This window comes from Aethalodelphis obliquidens, unplaced genomic scaffold, assembly GCF_003676395.1.
Source record: "Aethalodelphis obliquidens isolate GAN/ISIS:26980383/991018 unplaced genomic scaffold, ASM367639v1 scaffold5, whole genome shotgun sequence".
Lineage (NCBI taxonomy): Eukaryota > Metazoa > Chordata > Mammalia > Artiodactyla > Delphinidae > Aethalodelphis > Aethalodelphis obliquidens.
This window is the reverse complement of record NW_020837949.1, coordinates 63,851,384-63,872,584: the sequence shown is the minus strand read 5'-3', so window position 1 is coordinate 63,872,584 and position 21,201 is coordinate 63,851,384. Positions and strand designations below refer to the sequence as shown.

General features: G+C 35.3%; 1 protein-coding gene across 2 annotated transcripts in view; it reads right to left on the bottom strand.

Moving 5' to 3' along the window:
* Positions 1 to 2,322: 2,322 nt before the first annotated feature.
* PHF14 (PHD finger protein 14) overlaps positions 2,323 to 21,201 on the bottom strand; it is a 198,273-nt gene continuing 179,394 nt past the window's right edge. For both annotated transcript variants that reach the window (XM_027102542.1, XM_027102543.1), the window contains one exon: positions 2,323 to 2,530. In XM_027102542.1, the coding sequence (XP_026958343.1) occupies positions 2,456 to 2,530 (75 nt within the window). In that variant the 3' untranslated portion in view covers positions 2,323 to 2,455. The remainder of the gene's footprint in view (positions 2,531 to 21,201) is intronic.

The following is a 21,201-nucleotide window of genomic DNA, read 5'->3' as shown; positions in this document are numbered from 1 at the left end:
CCTTAACATAACTGGAATTGTTATAACAGGCATTTGGACTTATTTAAATAAGTTATGGACTGAATGTGCCCCTCCCCCATCCCCACCTCTGCCAATTCTCACATGTTGAAGCTCTGGTTCCCAGTATGGCTGTATTTGGAGTAAGGAAGTACTTAAGGTTAAATGAGGTCATGAAGTTGGGAGTCCTGATCCGATAGGATTAGTGTCTTTATAAAAAGAGACCAGAGAGCTCACCTGCCCTCTTTCTATGTGTACTCACCTAGGAAAGACCATGTGAGGATGAAGCAAGGCCACCATCTGCAAGCCAGGAAGAGAGTCCTCACCAGAACCCAGAACCTGCTGAATCCTGATCTGGGACTTCCAGCCTCCAGAACTGTGAAAAAATACATTTCTGCTTTTGAAGCCAAGCAGCCTGAGGTATGTTGTTATGGCAACCTGAGCTATTACAATATGTTATATTCTATAAAAAAACTACATAATATGCAAAATTTGATTCAAAAAAAGTACCAGCTTAGTCATATAATGTGGGCAATCTTTTAGCATTATAACAAGATTTATGTGTATATACTTAGACATAAGTGTATAAACCCTAAAAATTTGATAAATTCATACGGCAGATTTTCCCTAAAGGAAATTTACAGTGATTTACTTTATTACTCATTGTCCATAAGCCAAGGGATACATACATATTTTAAAATATTTCTAAAAAGGAAAACTAGAGTTTTAAATGATTAAAGGTATCACAAATATAAATATTTAAAATGCCTGTTGGGTGGCTGAGTGTCCCTCTTCTCATACTCAGCAACTTATTTTAGAAATGAAAGTATTAAGAGATGAGATGACAGCACACTAGTAACTAGATAAACAGTCTACTGAAAAATATGGCCAAAAAGTTACTGAAAAATTGTAGAGAAGCAGTAAGATGCTTTTACACTTGTTCCATCGTAACTCAACGTAGAAAAGATAAAGCAGGATTTTCATGTTTTAGGGGAGCTGGAATAGTAGTTAATTACTTCACTTAAGCCAAAGTTTTCAAATTAAGCATGGCTAAGAATTTAGGGAAGAAAAATAATTAAACGGGAGGTAGCAGGTGGTAAATAAGGTGCTAACAAGAAAGACTATGTTTTTGGGGAAGATAGTGAATTGAAAGAGGTATGACATAGGTAGTTCACAATAATTAAATGTGATATTCTGGGGTGAGACTGCTTGGGTTTGAAGTTTTGCTCTGCCAATTACACGCTCCATAACCTTGGTTAACTTATTTTCCCTAAGTCTCAGATTGATCATTGGTAACGTGAAGAAAAGTAATAACTATCTTATATGTTAATAGGGATGATTAGTGGTATAAAGAATACTGTTTAGCACAGTGCCTACAACATAGTATATGTAATAGATTTTAATGATAATATGAATCATGTATTATTGTTTCTTTTCAAATGTGACACCGCTAATGTAGCTCCAATCTAAGTGAATATGGGTATTTTGAAATAGAGTAGTATCTATTCCAAAAAATAGGAAAAAAATGGGAAAAAGTCAAATTAATCTTTGTATTTGCTTATTGCACAGGCCCTCCTCAGACTCTGACATGCCTACTCAGGCTTTTCTTTGGCTCAAACTCTGCTTCAAAATTCATCCAGGGAGTCTAATCTGTGGGATATAGCTGTTTTCCTGATATCCATAGTTACATTATTTGAGGCTATACATCAATGACTTTTCTATCTTGCCTACTTGCAGTTTTCCCCATTTCAGCCTACTGTATCATAGCTGCCAGCCTGTCCCACTGTCACACCTTTACTGAGCTCCTCAGATGCTTGTGATAAAACTATGGCTCCAGGCTAAGTATACAGATTTCATTCTCACAGGGAAGAAGTGTATGCTGGCATTCTCTTATAAGCCTTCCAAAGTTCTGCTTCTCATTTTAAGAAACTCTGCTTCTAATTTTAAGAAACTCTGCTTTAAATAACCAAAGACATCTGCCAAAAACATTGGCAGAAATCAGAAAATGGTATTTAATCTTGTGGCAGTAGTTGGTTTTCAGTGTTTTCACATGCAAGCATTTCCTGTTCATTTTTGAACTATGTTGGACTTTCTTTATATTAATTGGAATTCTGTTAAGGTCCTTGAAGAAGACAACAGAGGCTTGTAAGGGGAAAAGACTTTCAGTTTTTTTTTTTTTAAAGTCATCCACATGTGTTAACACTTGGGTTACAGATAAAATTCTGTCTCTTATTCTCAAATTTCAGTAAAGAATTTAAAAAAATATTTTAACGGTCTAACTTTTATATAAAAGTTTAAATCGCTCTTAAAAAATACAAATGCACGTTCCTATTTCATTTTCAATGACTTTATTGAGAACATTTTGCAAATTAGATTTTACAATTTAACATTTTACAATTAGAAATTTCATCTGCTACTAGGTAAGTTGCAAACTTTTCAAAACACTACAGAAAATCCTTTATTTCTTTGGATTTTTCTGTTCCATGTTGAGCTCCTGAGATGTATTTTTTCTTTCAGCTTCATTTTCATCTTCCTGTGAAATAAATTTTAGAAAACATTAAAATATAAACTTCAGGGCATTTTATCACCTATACTTAATACACTTTAACTTCATTTCTCTGAAGAATTAACTATCATGACTCCAGTAATCGTAGGGGAAAGGCTATAAACAAAATGGCACAATTATGCAACATTTAAACATTAACATTCTCAGTGGGTGCTGTTTTATACTACACATTGACTAAAAATTTCTGTATGTTTTTAAAAACAACTTATTTTATCAATGACTTAAGAATTACTTTTGAAAGCACCTGCTACTAAAAAGTGTCCTTTTTAGGGGGTCAACCAGATATTTTTACTTCACTATTTGATAAAAAACAGTAAATTTAACTTCTGAGACATTTTATGTACCCAGCATGGCATTTTGGTCTCATCCAGCATACTTTCTTGACAGGTCTGCCAATTTTCCAATTACTTGTGCCACCATGTTATCTGAAGATCAGTCAGTTCTAAAATAGGAAACTCTAAAATGGGCACGTGAGGCGACAGAAGGCTTACATTCTACAGTTTCATTCTAAGTGGTGGCCTCATAATTCATAGCAGGTTCCTGTGGAACATGGTGAATAAATAAAGTGACATCATAATGTCTGCTTCCATAGGAATGAAGTGTATCTTGTGTTCAATATTAAATGGTGACCTCCAAAGTATAAATAATGAGAATCTGGAAAAATATTTCATCTTACATTTTATAACCCATCTCATCATATATGTTCCTTCAACAACACGTAAGTACAAAGCAGTCTTGCTTTTCTAATATTTCTGATAGGCCTGCCATTTTTATTAATGGAAGTAAAAAACACTGTCTAACTCTTTACTGAGTTAATTAAAGTATGAGTAGCTTAATTTCTTAAGTATCTCTGGACAGCAGTAATAACATCAATATCACTACACATCACCCTGCATCTCTGTATAAAAACCAAATTCAATTAAATAATTATTAAGCTTTGCTAACAAATAATTATTAAGTAAACTGACTTTATTAAGTAAATGAAAATCAAGGTGTATATATATAACAAAAATATATTTGTTATATATATGTTAATATGTATAACATATTTATATAATGTTTATACATAACATATATATGTTAAGTGTCATATATATATATAACAAATATATATATATATATTTGTTTTCCACGAAAGACCACACCCTTGCCCATAAACATTAAGGTGGAGAAAGCTTCCTTTATATACATTGTCTCTAAATTTCAACAGCACCTGTGATTTAGCCTTTGTCAACACCAGGAAAGCAGAGAAATTATCAATATTATCAATCAACCTGAATCATTACAGATATGTTGGCTGCAAGGAATGGGGTTTCTGACTATCAATTTTGGCAATGTAATTTTAATATATTTATCTAAGCACAATAGCCACTGTGTGCTGTTTAATTTTTTTTCCAATTTGTCTCTACTGAATAGAGATATTATGTTCAATTGACTCTTGAAAATCTATTAATGAACAGGTAGTTTCCACTTTAAGAGTCTAAGATAAGAGTCTGTAGAGATTACACTTTAATTACAACCCAATAAAAAGCAAATCCTATTCCACACTTTCCACTGTCGTCTTCTGTCAGTGAAACACTGACAGAAAGTGTTAAAACAGCAGGTAAAGGTGGCAAGAAATTTTTGTTAGGTAGCACTGAATTTGTTTATATGTTGTTCAAGGCAGGGCTTTATCTTCTTTATCTTATATTCCTAGTTGTTCAAGGCAGGGCACATTTAGTGTATGGGGGGGGTCCAATAAATGTTTCCTGAACTATGTGAAACAGTGGAATAAAAGATGAGTAAAAGAGAGGTCTGTAATTTGGAAAAGCATAATATCCTTCCTTATCCAGTAGTTACACTTCTGAATTTACTAAAACATTATTGAAAACAGAAATAAGCAAAAATATTTGAAACATCATAAGCCAAACTCACCGTTATCGAATTCATATTCTTTAATTTTTGAAAAAAAGTGGAGGCTTTATCACGTGGACAGTCTGCTAAGTTCCCACAGCAATATGACTTACTGGTTTAACAAGCTTGGTTACCCTGATGATCCTGAGGACTAGGAAGTATCTATAATATTTACTTTCATAATTAACTAATATTCTTCATATAATGTCAGTCTTTTGTTGAATTTTTCTTAGTAATAAAGTATAGTTAATAAATGCATGCCTAATACTGCCTCCTGTTCAGGACAGGTACAAAAGTTTCTTTATGCAGAGAAAATGTCTTAAAATATCTTGCCTTTCTTTGCCTTTAAACTATTTGTGTAAGTTAACAAGATACAATCTCTTTCTTCCTTTGTATAAGAATAGCTGTGATCTGGATACAGAAAAGGATTATGGAGGGGCAGAGAAGGCATTTAATCCACTGCTAGAGTCCAACACATCGTAATTGCTACGGTATAATATCATCAAAATAATAACAGCCAAAGACTTTAATCACTGTAAATAAAACACTAGAATTAGATATAATAATGCTCCAGAAAGGATTTTAGAAGTTGCTTTGTTTTTTTCCTTTTTTTGGGAGTGCTAATTTGTGTTTCTAAGTTTACACATCAATTTTTTTTTAACATCTTTATTGGAGTATAATTGCTTTACAATGGTGTGTTAGTTTCTGCTTTATAACAAAGTGAATCAGCTATACATATACATATATCCCCATATCCACTCCCTCTTGCGTCTCCCTCCCACCCTCCCTATCCCACCCCTCTAGGTGGTCACAAAGCACCGAGCTGATCTCCCTGTGCTATGTGGCTGCTTCCCACTAGCTATCTATATAACATCTGGTAGTGTATATATGTCCATGCCACTCTCTCACTTCGTCCCAGCCTACCCTTCCCCATCCCCGTGTCCTCAAGCCCATTCTCTATAGACATCAATTTTTATAAGAACTTTATAACAGTTCAAGATTAATACAATCATTAAAATACCTCAGGCAGCAAATCAAATATCATTCACAAGTGAATGCATAATGAATGAAACTGCAAAGAAAGGAAGTTTTTTTACCAAAGTATTTCTTCACTACTGGATATTAAAGGCAGGCAAAATTTTCTTCTGATAGATGGTAGGTTCTTGTCACTCTTTGCTAAGATAAGACATCTGTTTTTTTTCCCAGTGAAAGAAGACCCTTGCTACACGGATCATTTTCTTAGTGACAGCCCTGACAAGTTTGACATTTGTTTCATCAAGTGTTCTGAAGCAGCCAACAAGAAAATGTACCCTTTGGGGCTGCTGGAAAGCAGACAGGTTTACCTCTTAATGTTTAAGCTTGTTAATTCATACTCCAGAAAACATGTTGATTATAGCAACCTTGCAGATCTGCTAGTTACATGTGGAATTTCAGGAATACGCACATAACAATAACGCTCATAATGCCACACAGTTAAAAGTGGTTCCTTGGCCTTCCTGCTCTTTGGACACTGACAGCATTGCTGTAGTGAGGAGAATGAAAATTTCTAAGCACACATGGACCATGTAATTATGGGCTAATGCTCCAGGTGGCAACATGAGACTAAAAGAGTTATTACAACAGAGAAGTAAGTAAAAATACTGCCATTTTTATCTAAACTAGATTCCTTTTACCACCAAGTAAAACCCACAGAGTCTGTTTAAATCCTACTCAGCTTGCAACATCAATCTGGAAGAGAAGGCCCTCTATTTTTCCTTATTTACAAATTTGACTCATAACAGTTCAAAGAATTGATGTCAATTAATAAAACCTATCCACTCCTGCTTTTCCCTTCTCTTGAGGTAACCGACTCCAAACAAAGAGCAATTATTTTAGCAGCTGGAATTTCTACTGCTCAGGTAATATTTGGACTCAAATTAGTCTATGAATACAGCTGACTCTGTATTTACCCTACAGACTGTCAAGTTTTAAATTATTTCTTTTAGAGGTTGGATTATACAAAGGGACACACTTTCCCCATTATTTCATTATATCTTTAAAGATGACTTTATGAGTACCTTTAGAGTGGAGAAATCTGTCAAACATTACCTTAACCAAATGATGAAGGTTAACATTACCAGTAATACATATTAACATTAACTCTTTGGTAAGATGCACTAAAAAGGGCACATTAATTCTGGTCTGTGGTATCCTTCCCAATAATGCATGAACCTAAATCTAGTAAGGAGAAAACATCAGATAAACACTCTATAAAATAATTGAACAGTAGAAGATAATAACACTACAGGAAGCTGGATGAAGGGCAAATGGGAATTATCTGTGCTGTTTTTGCAACTTTTTGTAAGTTTAAAATTATTTCAAAATAAAAAGATTTAAAAAAACAAAATAGAAATGACTATTTAATGAAAGTTTTCTAAATTCAAAGTAAGTGTGATTGTATGCACAAAGAGTTTATGTGGAAGAAAATTCAAGGTAACTGTCACCTCTATATTAAAAATACACGCTAAAATAAACTGTTTGCTTTCCATTTTTCTATTTAAAATTCCTTAAGTACCTCAAATGTTTATAATGGTGATGATATTAATTTTTATTTTCTTGTCTGTGCTTCCATGCATTTATCTTACATTTCTACTCTGAGCACAGATTACTTTCACAATTAGAAAACATAAGATTTATTTCCAGAAATAAGTAAGCATAATGGGAGTCTGTTTTCAAAGAGAATGATGTCAGTTGTTTTTACTTTACAGAATTTGCTATTCACAGCAGATAAAGACACATGGTGGTACAAACAGTAAGATAAAGTGAGAAGTTACAACTGAGTACTAACTTAAAATATTTCTATTTTCTTATGATATTTTCTTTAGATTTTAAATATTCCTTTAATCAGAGAAAAGTTACTGTAATTGGATTCAAATTAATAGTTGAAATTATCTGTATGCTTTGATAATGGTCCTTTAAAACTGTAGTATATACACAGCTTTTGGTGAAAAATATGAAGACACACTTAACCTGTTCTGTTAGTTGTAGACTAAGTATAGAAAAGCAATATATAATATATTGTTCTGATCTGAGGTCAAAAACTACGCTCTTTTATTCATTTAAAACATAAACCAGAGGGACTTCCCTGGTGACACAGCGGTTAGGAATCCGCCTGCCAACGCAGGGGACACGGGTTCGAGCCCTGGTCCAGGAAGATCCCACATGCCGTGAAGCAACTAAGCCCGTGCGCCACAACTCCTGAGCCTGTGCTCTAGAGCCGGCGAGCCACAACTACTGAGCCTGCATGCTGCAACTACTGAAGCCTGCGTGCCTAGAGCCTGTGCTCCACAACAAGAGAAGCCACAGCAATGAGAAGCACACATACTGCAACGAAGAGTAGCTCCCGCTCACCGCAACTAGAGAAAGCCCATGTACAGCAAAAAAGACCCAACGCAGCCAAAAATAAATTAAACTTAAAAAAAAAAAGTATACCAGATATAACTCTCAATGGCATTTAAGATTGTGCTTTTAATAAAGAAAATATGCTAGTGCTGCACAATAAGGAAAAAAATTTTCTTAACTGGAAAAATACGATAATGAAAATGTTTTAGGCAAAAATGAGCATGTTGCATGCTTCAGACTAAAATTAATTAGAGTTTTTAACATTTTACAATTCCACTCTAATTCTTTAAGTGGTGCATTTACTTCATAGTAATAAACACTTGGATCATTAAGTGCAAAATGTGTGTGATGTGCTACATTTAACAACCTTTGGCCCTTTTTTCTGTACTTCTGTATTCAGTTTTCCAATGCACTGAATAAGCAATTGAAGACCACAATTAAATTTCCTGATGTTGCATATTTGAGATTCTTATTTCATTTAATACAAAAGGCAATTAATCTACCATTTTACAACTGAATCTCAACTTCAGTGGGCCATGAGAGATGCTGAAATGAACTTACAAGAAATGCTTAATTAAATTCACAGTAAAAAGCGTAAGAGGTTCTTATGACAGAAGTTGCATATTTAATTAGAAAGTCTAGGACTTCCCTGGTGGCGCAGTGGTTAAGAATCCACCTGCCAATGCCGGGGACAAGGGTTCAAGGGTTGATCCCACAAGAGCAACTAAGCTCATGCACCACAACTACTGAGCCTGCACTCTAGAGCCCGCGAGCCACAACTACTGAGCCCACGTGCCACAACTACTGAAGCCCGCGCTCCTAGAGCCTGTGCTCCACAACAAGAGAAGCCACTGCAATGAGAAGCCTGAGTACCTCAACGAATAGTAGTCCCTGCTTGCTGCAACTAGAGAAAGGATGCGTGCAGCAATGAAGACCCAACACAGCCAAAACTAAATAAAATAGATACATTAAAAAAAAAACCTCTAGGGCTACTGTAAAATTCAAGTAACCTGGGATGTTCTTAGTAAACCTAGCTCAAACACATAAGTCGATAAACAAAATGGAGCTATTTTGTAAATTTCTACCTTTTTTCTCTACTTAGTGACTCAAAAGATAGTTAATCAAAGAAATATCCCATTACCTAACATTACAGAATCACGGCCTTTTATTTTAATAGCAAGTAGATAAAGGACAGTAATAAATTTCTAATTTCACGTATGAGTATATATGAATAATTCTTTTTCATTTGTTGAGCAATCACTTACCTCTCAATTTGTGATTCTGGAGCAGATCTAGTAAAGTAGGTTTGCTTTTCTAAGTCTTTAGTTCCTCCTGTTACTTTTTACTTCTTTGTGGTGGCTTTTGGTGGCATGGAAATGGGACAGTTAAAAATAAGACTTTGGGTTTCCCATGTATGATTTCAGATCAAGAGAGAATCTCTATGACCTGAGAAGGAAGGCCCTAAGGATTGGTACAGTCATCTAGGGAGGGCATATTAATAGGAAAGGAAAGGAAGAACAGTGAGTGGAAGGTAAGACTCTGGCAAAATAGGATTGGAAAAAAGAAAATGAATGATGGATGATAAGTGTGAGTTAGGTTAGACACTTAATGAGCATAAACCTAATTCTATAAGTTTATATCTTCTCATAAATATGAAGAAAAGCATAACTTTCATAATATGAAGTTTTAGGTATTTAAGATACGTTTAAGATATGGTGCTAACCTGCTGGGGCTAAGAATACCATCACACTCTTTTCTTCTCTGACAGATGAGTTTCTGTATAAGGCTTATGTTTGATAACCCCTACGGAACTTATGGTCTTAAAGATAATAATATTTTCCTTCTCTGGCAGACTATCTAATATCTAGGAAATAAGCATAGAAGTGTATGCTGGAAATGAACATTAGAGGCCCCTAACTTTCCATCATATGTAACACTTTGGTTTAAAAGATATTACCTGCTTTTGATGAAATGTACAGTGTGGGGAATATAGTCAATAACTATGTAATATCTTTGTATGCTAACATACATAACCAGGCTTATCATGGTGATCACCTTGAAATATATAGAAATACTGAATGTTATGCAACAGGAACTAACAGTATTGGACATCAATTAAATTTCAAAAACAAACTCATAGAAAAAGAGATCAGATTTGGGTTAGGGGGTGGGGTGAGGAGAAGTGAATGGGAAGGAAACTGGATGAAGGTAGTCAAAAGGTACAAACTTCCACTTATAAGATAAATAAGCACTAGGGATGTAATGTACAACATGATAACTATAATTAACACTGTATGTTATATATGTAAGCTGTTAAGAGAGTAAACCATAAGAGTTCTCATCACAAGAAAAATTTTTTTTCTATTTAATTTTGTGTGTATATGAGATAGATGTTCACTTAAACTTGTGATAATTACTTCACGATGTATATAAATCAAATCATTTTGCTGTATACCTTAAACATATAGACTGCTGTGTGTCAATTATATCTCAATTAAACTGGAAGAAAAAATGCTACCTGCTTTTGAAGTTGGTGGGTAGTCAGTACTGACTCTAGAGAAAAATAAAACAAATAAAACCCCTCAAATTCTATAAGGGGGCAATATAAGTATATTTTCAAATGAGAATAGCATAAGTCCAATGTATATGAATTAAAAGATTATGGTATATTAAGAAATAACATTTAAAGAGGCTCTTTAGAAAATATTTTTGCATAAATCATCTATTCACTAAATGTAACATTTCAAAAATCCTAAATGTACTAATATTTGAAGACAATACATATGAACCTCTACTTTTCCCACAGGTACTCAAGGAGAAGAAGAGACATTTCTAAATTTATGTTGTTTTATTTTTTGTTCTAAACATACACATACAGGTTTAAATTCCCAGGAGTTAAAAAAATTCCATCAAGCAAAAATGAGGCAGAAATAAAGTCTAAAAATGTTTAAGATATGCAAGCTCACCAGTCGAATTATAGTTCCATAGCTAAGAAATTTCTAGGTTGTATAAAAATCAGTGATTGGCTTATTAAAATTTCCAGTCATACATGCACTGTTTTATGACTAGAAATTATTCAGCAATAACTGAGTTCATTATACAAGCTGGAAAATACTTACAGGTAGCATATTTTATTTATTTATTAATATAAGCAACAGCCATTGATACTGGAACTGGCCATTGTGGAAGAAGTGCCCTCTTCAATAGGATGTGATAGCATTTTGTTTATCCTTCACAATACAATGAGGAGTTTAATGGAACATAGATTTAAAAGGCATTTTATATATATTAAAAGAATTTGGGTGAAGGAGATCAAGATGGCGGAGTAGAGGGATATGGAGCTCACCTCCTCTCACAAATACATCAAAAATACACCTACATGTGGAATAATTCTCACAGAATACATACTGCAAAGCTTGCAGAAGATCTCATACAACCAAAGCTGCTGGAAAGATGCCTACATAACCAGTAAGACGAAGGGAAAAGGGAGAAGAGGAGGAATAGGGACAGGACCTGCACCCCTGGGAACCTCCTTCACAGCTGGGAAATGTGCTGAAACACACAGGGAGCTTCAGAGGCTGGGGAAGAGAGTGTGGGAGCTGGCCTGCAGCCCCCCAGGGTAGAGAGACCAGCACAGCCGGAGACACGCACCTCCTGGTGTGTGCAGTGGCTAGGTGCTGAAACTTGGGCTTCAGCAGACAGACCTAGGGAGAAGAACCAGTTTGGCTGTGGGGAGACAGCCCGAAGGTCCTGGAGTGGGCCTGGGCCACAACAGGGGGCACGCGCAGGATGGAGGGCAGATCCTTCATAGGAGCCCCACTGTCAACTCAGTAAGGGAGAGGTGTGGATCTACCATAGCATCCTCATTATCAGTGTGCTCACAGCAGGGCATAGCTTCTGCCACCATGGGTTTTGCGAATTTCGTGCACACTCAAGTGGAGGCAGGGCTGAAATCTGAACTGATTATTAGCGCTCCTGTAGTGGAGGTGGCCCCTGAGTGCAGCAGCAGCAACAGTGATTTCTGTGGGCACAAACCAGATGACAGGCAGCATCACAGAGTCACACATCCTGGCAGAAGTCTCCTGGGGAAGAACACACAGTGGCTCCTTTCCCAGAGGGAGCACTCCAGTCCCACCTATCTCACACCACAGCTCAGAATTGGATCTGGGGCCTCTATTCCAACAACTGGGGAGCAGACTCTAACCCCAACAGGGCTGTGAGAACCACAGGGCAAAGAGGAGGCCCTGCCCAACATCCAGCACAGGCTCTGGTCACCAAAACACCAAACACACCCATCTATCAAGGAGACAAGGGCCAGCACACCCCGAGGAAAGACTTGGCAAGCATCCATACCAAAAACAACCCTGGCACCAACAATACTGGACTCACATGGTCTACACAGGGTCACTCACACATAAAAACAGCCCTTTAAAACTACAGTAGATAACTGTTTCTCCTAAATTCATAGAGTCAGAGAAATATAAGTAAAATGAAAAAGTAGAAGAACTACTGCCAATTTAAAAAACAATAGAATCCCCCTAAATGAACAAACAATGATACAGACCTCACCAGTCTACCAGACCCTGATTTCAAAAAGGAGGTAATAAAAATGCTGAAGGAATTAAGAAAGACTATCAATAGAAATGTAGATCACTGTAACAAGGAACTAGAAACCATAAAGAGGAGCCAATCAAAATTAGACAACTCAATTTCTGAGGTGAAAACTGAGCTAAAGGCAAAAAATAGCAAACTAAAGAATGTAGAAGAATGAATAAGTGATCTGGAAGACAGAATAACAGAAATCACCCAATCAGAACAGCAGACAGACAAATTTAAAAAATAAAAGCAATATATGAGATCTATGGGATAATACAAAGCATGCCAATCTACACATAACAGGAATTCCAGAAGGAGAAGAAAGAGAAAAGGGGATCAAAAATATATTTGAAAAAATTATGGCTGACAACTTCCGAAACCTAAAGAAGGAAACAGATATCCAGGTACAGGAAGCACAGAAGGTCTCAAACAAGATGAACCCAAACAGCCCTACTGTAAGACATATGGTAATTAAAGTGGCGAAAGTTAAAGAGAGGATTATAAAGGCAACAAGAGAAAAACAGTGAGTTACAGTGGAACTCCCACAAGGCTATCAGCTGTTTTCTCTACAGAACTTTGCAGGCCCGGAGGGAGTGACGAGATATAGTCAAAGTCCTGAAAGGGAAAAGCATGCAACCTAGGATACCAGGCAAGATTATCATTTAGAACAGAAGGAGAGAGAAAGAATTTCTCAGACAAGCAAAAACTAAAAGCATATAGCAATGGTAAACCAATCCTAAAAGAAATATTGAAAGGTCTTCTCTAAATAGAAAAGAAGTAAGAATCTACAGGAAAGGGAAAGTCACAACAGGAAAGACAAATTTATAAAAGGATTGAAGATCCCTTAAATAAGCCAGTACATAGAATAAAAATGAAAAAAAATCAGTGAAGGCGATTATAACTACAATGAACAGCCAAAGGATAAACATGAAGATGTAAAATAGGACATCGAAATCACAAAATGTCAGGGAGGGAAGTAAGAAAAGGTAGACCTTTTAGAATGTTTGTTTATATGACTACCAGTCTAAAGCAAGTAGGTATAGTTATGGGTTAGCATACTTGAAAACCAGGATAACAAATCAAAAACATACAACAGCTTCACAAAAACCAAAAAGAAAGGAACTCTAGCATAATACAAAAGAAAACCATCAAACCATAAAAGGAAAATCAAAAGGAAGACAGGGACAAAGAAAAACTACAAAATCAACTGGAAAACAAGGTTTAAAATGACAAATACATAATCATCAATAAGTACTTTAAATGTCAACTGACTAAATGCTCCAATCAAGAGAGAGAGTGGCAGATTGGATAATAGAATAAGGACCTACAATATGCTGCCTACAAGAGATATACTTTAGGGAAAAAGACACACATAGATTGAAAGTGAGGGGATGGAAAAAGGTATTTCATGCAAATGGAAATGACAAGAAAGCTAAGGTAGCAATAGTCATATCAGACAAAATAGACTTTAAAATAAAGACCAGGGACTTCCCTCGTGGTGCAGTGGTTAAGAATCTGCCTGCCAATGCAGGGGACACAGGTTTGAGCCCTGGTCCAGGAATATCCCACATGCCATGGAGCAACTAAGTCTGTGAGCCACAACCACTGAGCCTGCGCTCTAGAGCCCGTGATCCACAACTACCGAGCCCGTGCGCCACAACTACTGAAGCCTGCACACCCCAGAGCCCATGCGCCACAACTACTGAGCCCACACGCAACAACTACTGCTGCCCGCATGCTCTAGGGCCTGCATGCCGCAACAACTGTGCCTGCGTGCCTAGACCCCATGCTCTCCAACAAGAGAAGCCACCACAGTGAGAAGCCTGTGCACTGCAAGAAAGACTAGAACCCGCTCAATATGGCTAGAGAAAGCCTGTGCACAGCAACAAAGACCCAACGTAGCCAAAAATAAATAAAATAAAACAAAGGCCATAAAGAAAGACAAAGAAGGACACTACATAATGATAAAAAGATCAATACAAGAAGAAGATATCATACTTGTTAACATATATGCGCCCAACAGAGAAGTACCTAAATACATAAAATAAATACTAACAGACATAAAGGGAGAAATTGATGGGAATACAATAATAGTAGGAGACTTTAACACTCCGCTGACATCAATGGACAGATCTTCCAGACAGAAAATCAATAAGGCAACAGAGATACTAAATGACACAATAAAACAGTTAGACTTAGTTGATATCTATAGGACATTACATCCAAAAAACCCAGAATACACATTCTTTTCAAGTGTATATGCAACATTCTCTAGGATACACCACATACTAGGCCACAAAACAAACCTCCACAAATTTAAAAGGATAGAAATTTCAAGCATCTTTTCTGACCATAGTGGAATGAAAATAGAAATCAATCACAGAAAGAGAAATGAGAACAAAAAATGATTACATGGAGACCAAACAACACACTGCTAAAAAACCAGTGGGTCAACAATGAAATAAAAAAAATACCTCAAGATAAAAGACAATAAAAACACAACCATACAAAATCAATGGGACACAGCAAAAGAAGTTCTAAGAGGGAAGTTCATAGAAATACAGGCCTTTCTCAGAAAATAAGAAAAATCCCAAATAAACAACCTAAACTACTACCTAAAAGAATTAGAAAAAGAAAAACAAACAAAATCTACAGTCAGTGGAAGGAAGGAAATAATAAAGATCAGAGAGAAATAAAAGAGATTAAAAAAACAATAGAAAAAATCAATAAAACCAAGAGCTGGTTCTTTGACAGGATAAATAAAATCAACAAACCTCTGGCTAGGCTCACCAAGAAGAAAAGAGAGAGGACCCAAATAAATTAAGAACTGAAGAAGGAGAAATAACAATGAATAATGCATAAATATTGATACAAAAATCATAAGAAAATATTATAAACAGTTACATGCCAACAAAATGGACAACCCAGAAGGAATGGACAAGTTTCTAGAAACATACAGTCTGACAAAACTGAATCAAGAAAAAACAGATAATTTGAACAGACCAATCACTAGAAGTAAAATACAATCTGTAATTTTTTTAAAAGTCCCTGCAAATAAAAGTCCAGGACTGGATGGCTTCACTGAGGAATTCTACCAAACATACAAAGAAGAACTTATACTTCTTAAACTCTTTCTTAAACTCTTCCAAAAGACTGAAGAGGAGGGAACACTCCCAAAGTCATTCTATGAAGCCACCATCACCCTGATACCAAAAAGACAGACACTAAGTAAAGAAAATTACAGGCCAATATCTTTGATGAATATAGATGCAAAAATCCTCAACAAAATATTAGCAAACTGAATCCAACAATTCATAAAAAGAATCATACACCATGATCGAGTTGGATTCATTCTAGGGTCACAAAGATGGTTCAACATACACAAATCAATCAATGTGATAGACCACATCAACAAAAGACACAAACCACATGATCATCTCAATAGATGGCAGAAAAAGCATATGATAAAATTCAACATCCATTCATGATAAAAACTCTTGCCAAACTGGGTACAGAGGGAACATATCTCAACACAATAAAAGCCATTTGTGACAAACCCACAGCCAACATAATACTCAATGGTGAAAAGCTGAATGCCTTCCCACTAAATTCTGGGACAAGACAAGGACACCCACTCTCACCACTTCTATTCAACATTGTATTGGAAGTCCTAGCCACAGCAATCAGACAAGAAAAAGAAACAAAATGTATCTAAGTCAAAAGGGAAGAGGTAAAATTGTCATTATATGCAGATGACATGATACTCTATGTAGAAAACCCTAAAGACTCCACACAAAAACTATTAGAAGTGATAGATGAATTCAGCAAGGTAGCAGGATACAAGATTAATATACAGAAATCTGTTGCATTTCTTTGCATTAACAATGAAATATCAGGAAGTACAAAAAAAAAGCCCTGTTCAAAATTGCATTAAAAACAAACAAAGAAAAGAAAACCCAGGGATAAACCTGACCAAGCAGGTGAAAGACTTATACTCTGAGAACTATAAAACATTGATAAAAGAAATCAAAGATGGTTCAAGGAAATGGAAAGATATCCCATGCTCTTGGATTGGAAGAATTAACATAGTTAAAATGGCCATATTGCCCAAAGCAATCTACAGGTTTAATGTTATCCCTATCAATTTACCCATGACATTTTTCACAGAACTAAACAAATAATTGTAATATTTATATGCAATCACTAAAGACCCAGAATTGCCAAAGCAATTCTGAGAGAGAAGAACAAAGCTGGAGGTATAACCCTTCCAGACTTCAGATAATACTATAAAGCTACAGTAATCAAAACAGCATGGTACTGGCACAAAAACAGACATATGGATCAATGGAGCAGATTAGAGAGCCCAGAAATAAATTAATGGTCAATTAATCTTCAACAAAGTAGGCAAAAATATATAATGGAGAAAAGACAGTTTCTTCAGCAAGTGGTGTTGGGAAAGCTAGACAGCCACATGTTAATCAATAAAGTTAGAACACTCCCTCACACCATGCACAAAATTAAAGTGGCTTAAAGACTTAAATATAAGACGTGATACCATAAAACTCCTAGAAGAGAACACAGACAAAATATTCTCTGACATAAACGGTAGCAATATTTTCTTAAATCAGTCTCCCAAGGCAAAAGAAATAAAAACAAAGATAAACAAATGGGCCCTAATCAAACTTATAAGCTTTTGCACAGCAAAGCAAACCATAAACAAAATGAAAAGACAACCTATGGACTGGGAGAAAATATTTGCAAACATGTGACCGACAAGGGCTTAATTTCCAAAATATACAAACAGCTCATACAACTCAATAAAAAAAAACCAAACCACAAACAACCCAATCAAAAAATGGGCAGAAGACCTAAATAGACATTTCTCCAAAGAAGACATACAGATGACCAACAGGCAAATGAAAAGATGCTCAACATCGCTAATTATTAGAGAAATGCAAATCAAAACTACAATGAGGTATCATCTCACACTGCTCAGAATGGCCATCATGAAAAAGTCTACAAATAACAAATGCTGTACAGGGTTTGGAGAAAAGGGAACACTCCTACACTATTGGTGGGAATATAAATTGGTGCAGCCACTAAGGAAAATGGTATGTGTCCCTTAAAAACCTAAAAATAGAGTTACTGTATGATCCAGCAATCCCACTCCTGTGCACATATCCAGAAAAGACAAAAACTCTAATTTGAAAAGATATATGCACCCCAATGTTCACTGCAGCAGTATTTACAATAGCCAAGACATGGAAGCAACCTTAGTGTCCAACAGATGAATGCATAAAGAAGAAGTGTGTGTGTGTGTGTATATATATATATATATATATACACACAATGGAATATTACTCATCCACAAAAAAGAATAATGCCCTTTGCAGCAACGTGGGTGGATCTAGAGATTATCATACTAAGTGAAGTAAGGCAGACTGAGAAAGACAAATAACATATGTGGAATCTAAAAAATAATACAAATGAATCTATTTACAAAACAGAAGCAGACTCGTAGACAGAGAAAATTTATGGTTACCAAAAGGGAAGGGGGCATGGGGAGGATAAATTAGGAGTATGGGATTAACAGATACATACTATCATACGTAAAATAAACAACAAGGATTTACTGTATACCATAGGGAACTATATTCAGTATCTTTTAATAACCTATAATGGAAAAGCATTAAAAAAAGAATATATTGTATGTATGTGTGTGTGTATAAACAAATCACTTTGCTGTACACCTGAAACTAATACAATATTGTAAATCAACTATATTTCAATTAAACAAAATTTTTTTTTGGCTTAGTCAAGCCCTACAGTTAAATTTTACTCAAACTAATTTCTATATTGCCATTAGAAAAAGCATAATCTTTGGCCATTTTAATTAATGCCATAATAAAAAAAATATGAGAAAATACGGAAGTTTTACACTTCCTTTGCTGAGTTTTGACGTTCTAAACAAAGGACAGTTATAGCTCATAGTATCAAATCACTGTCATAGAAATAAACAGAATTTACATAAATGGTAATATCACAATCTTAGTGCTACTTTAGAGAAGAGGTAGAAGACGTTCAAAAAGTGAAAGGTAACACAAACTCCCTTAATGAAAATGTTATTTATGTAACTTGATGTTTAGGTTTGATAACTGTCCTATTACATAAGATGTTACCATAAGGAGAAACTGGGTGCTTCATACTCTCCATACAATTTTTGCAATGCTTTTAAAATCAAAGTTATCTCAACACAAAAAATAAAACCAGACAAGCAAGCAATGAGCTTTGTTAGATGATTTAGACATAAGTATACTTATGTTTTAAATACTATAAAGTTTCCCACCAAAATAGTATGCAGAGGTAATCAGAGTTATGAATAGCAGAGTTTTGGCATTTCTGTGATATGGACAGCTCATTACAGATTCCACAATATAAATCAGTATTTACTGCTCACTAGTAAAATCATAGTCATTCAGTAATACTGAGTGATGTTTCACACATGAAACTCATTGCTGTGTTTTGTGGATTCATGAAGTTTAAGAACCATGAGAACCAGATTCAACTGTTATGGTAAATAATTTCCTCATTCTAGAAGAGTCTGGAATACATTTCATCCTTGACTCATATTAAACATTTTATCTTTTTAAGATAATCTTAACTCTTGAAGTAAATTCTATTCCTAGAATCGTTCCTTTCTTCCTCCTGCAAAAATTTATTGAACAATGATTGTGTGTCGGACACTGGGAAAGGTATTGGAAATAACAAAGATGAATGAAATGTCTTGCTGCCTAGAGGAGCCCGTGTTCCAATGTGGAAGACAGGGAGGCACAGAATTACAGTGCAATGGAGAAAGTATATTATAAAGTCTATCAGGCATAAAATGTTAAGAGAAAAAAACTAAACCATGACAATACATAAGGAGAGTTGTTTTTTTTTTTTTAATGATTGATATTCTAGAGTTCAGGTATGGCATCGAAATAATATACCCTCCTTCATTCTCAAAGAGTGGTATTGTGAATCTTTAAAACAAATACCTCTCAATGTAACTTACACTGACTGCTCTTTTATTAAGATTAACAACATCAAAGGACTGTATCTTTGAGAAGTAAACTTATGTTTAGAAAGTGAATTTTAAAATCTTTACTCCAAAGTGAACAGATTAAGTTGCCTCAAATATCTCTATTTCAAGTTGAATGCTATTTTCCCTAGAGTGAATCCATTAATCTTCACAGTTTTATTGGAAATTAATAGCTCATTAGACGTCCAAGTAACACATTTCTTATGGCATAATTTTTCATGGGTGACAAAAAGTAGATTTTGCTTCAAGAAAAATTAAAAATAGTATTTTAGAAAATTCCACACAAGAAAATTTCTCTAATAGTTGTATTTCATGATCAGTGTCAAACCTAACAGCCACATTTCCACATCTTGAATTCACAGATAACCATATAAACACTATTTTGCTTTTTAAAGAAAAATATTAAATGTTTTAAACTCCTTGTTTTAAACTGTTACCATAATGAAAACCATGAACTGCTATGTTCTTAAATGATTCCAAAAAGTAGGCCATGTGGCAAGTACCAAATCACTTATAAAGCCTGCCTGAAAATGTACTTAGTTAACTAATGTTTTCTATGACCAGTGAGTTATTCTATAAGTATAAAGTGTTTCTCAATAGTCCATGATCTAGGCTATACAACATTAGAAAAAATGTTTCATACAATGACATTTTAAAACCCTATTTGAGAAGAGCATTCAGAGAGCTACAAAAGCCATTTACATTCTTCCCTGACTATCAACTATGTGTCAGGTATTGTGATAGGTGCTAAACAGAAAAAATGATATATAAGAGACAGACTCCGAGCATTATGGAGCTTGTAATCTGTGTCCAAAACAATGGGTTACTCGAGCAACTATCTAACTGCAATTATGATATGTTCAATGAAAGTATAGTGCTCTGAGGGTTTTACTAGAAGGACCTAAGAATTTCATAGAAGCTCCTCCCCCTCCGGAAAACGACAGATACATTGAGACCTGAAGAATAAGAAGGAGTGGCAAACCTAAAGTCAACACACAGATAACATCAGAAAACAAAGAAAATGTCTTTTTTCACCTTATAACCATCTAATATTCTCAATTCTGAATCTACAAGGTATGAAATATTTAAAAAGTAGTTGCGTTTCTATTACTTGCAGTTAAAGCATTCTTACCAATACAACATTGGCATCTTTCTTAATTTTCTTCTCCTAGTTCTCTGAATTTTCCCCATATCTTTTATTTCTTTTAACTTCTTTTCATCCCTGTCTTTAGAACTCTGTTACTGTTATCTGGAGATGGCTCTAAAGGGCTTCAAATGCCATCTATTTTATGATGACTCTCCAATTTATATCTTCAGCCTGGTGTATATTCCATGCTTTAAACTCGTATGTCCAATGCTACTTGATGTCTTCACTGAACTTTAAATAGGCACCTCAAACATACCATGTACAAAGCCAAACTTGATTCCTCTTCCTAACCACTGACAACCTCCCCAAACAGCCTTATACCTCTCTTGGTCTATAATTTACCCAACTGCTCAAATGCAAACTCTAGGAGTCATTCCTTGATTCTTTTCTCTCACACCCCACAACCAACTCCTGTTGTCTCTATCACCACAGAGTATCTAAAATCTGTCTAGTGCTTTCCATCTCCATTGTTACCATCTTAGTCCATGCTATCATATTTCTTGCCTGGATTACTTTAATAGCTTCCTAATCAGCCTTCTT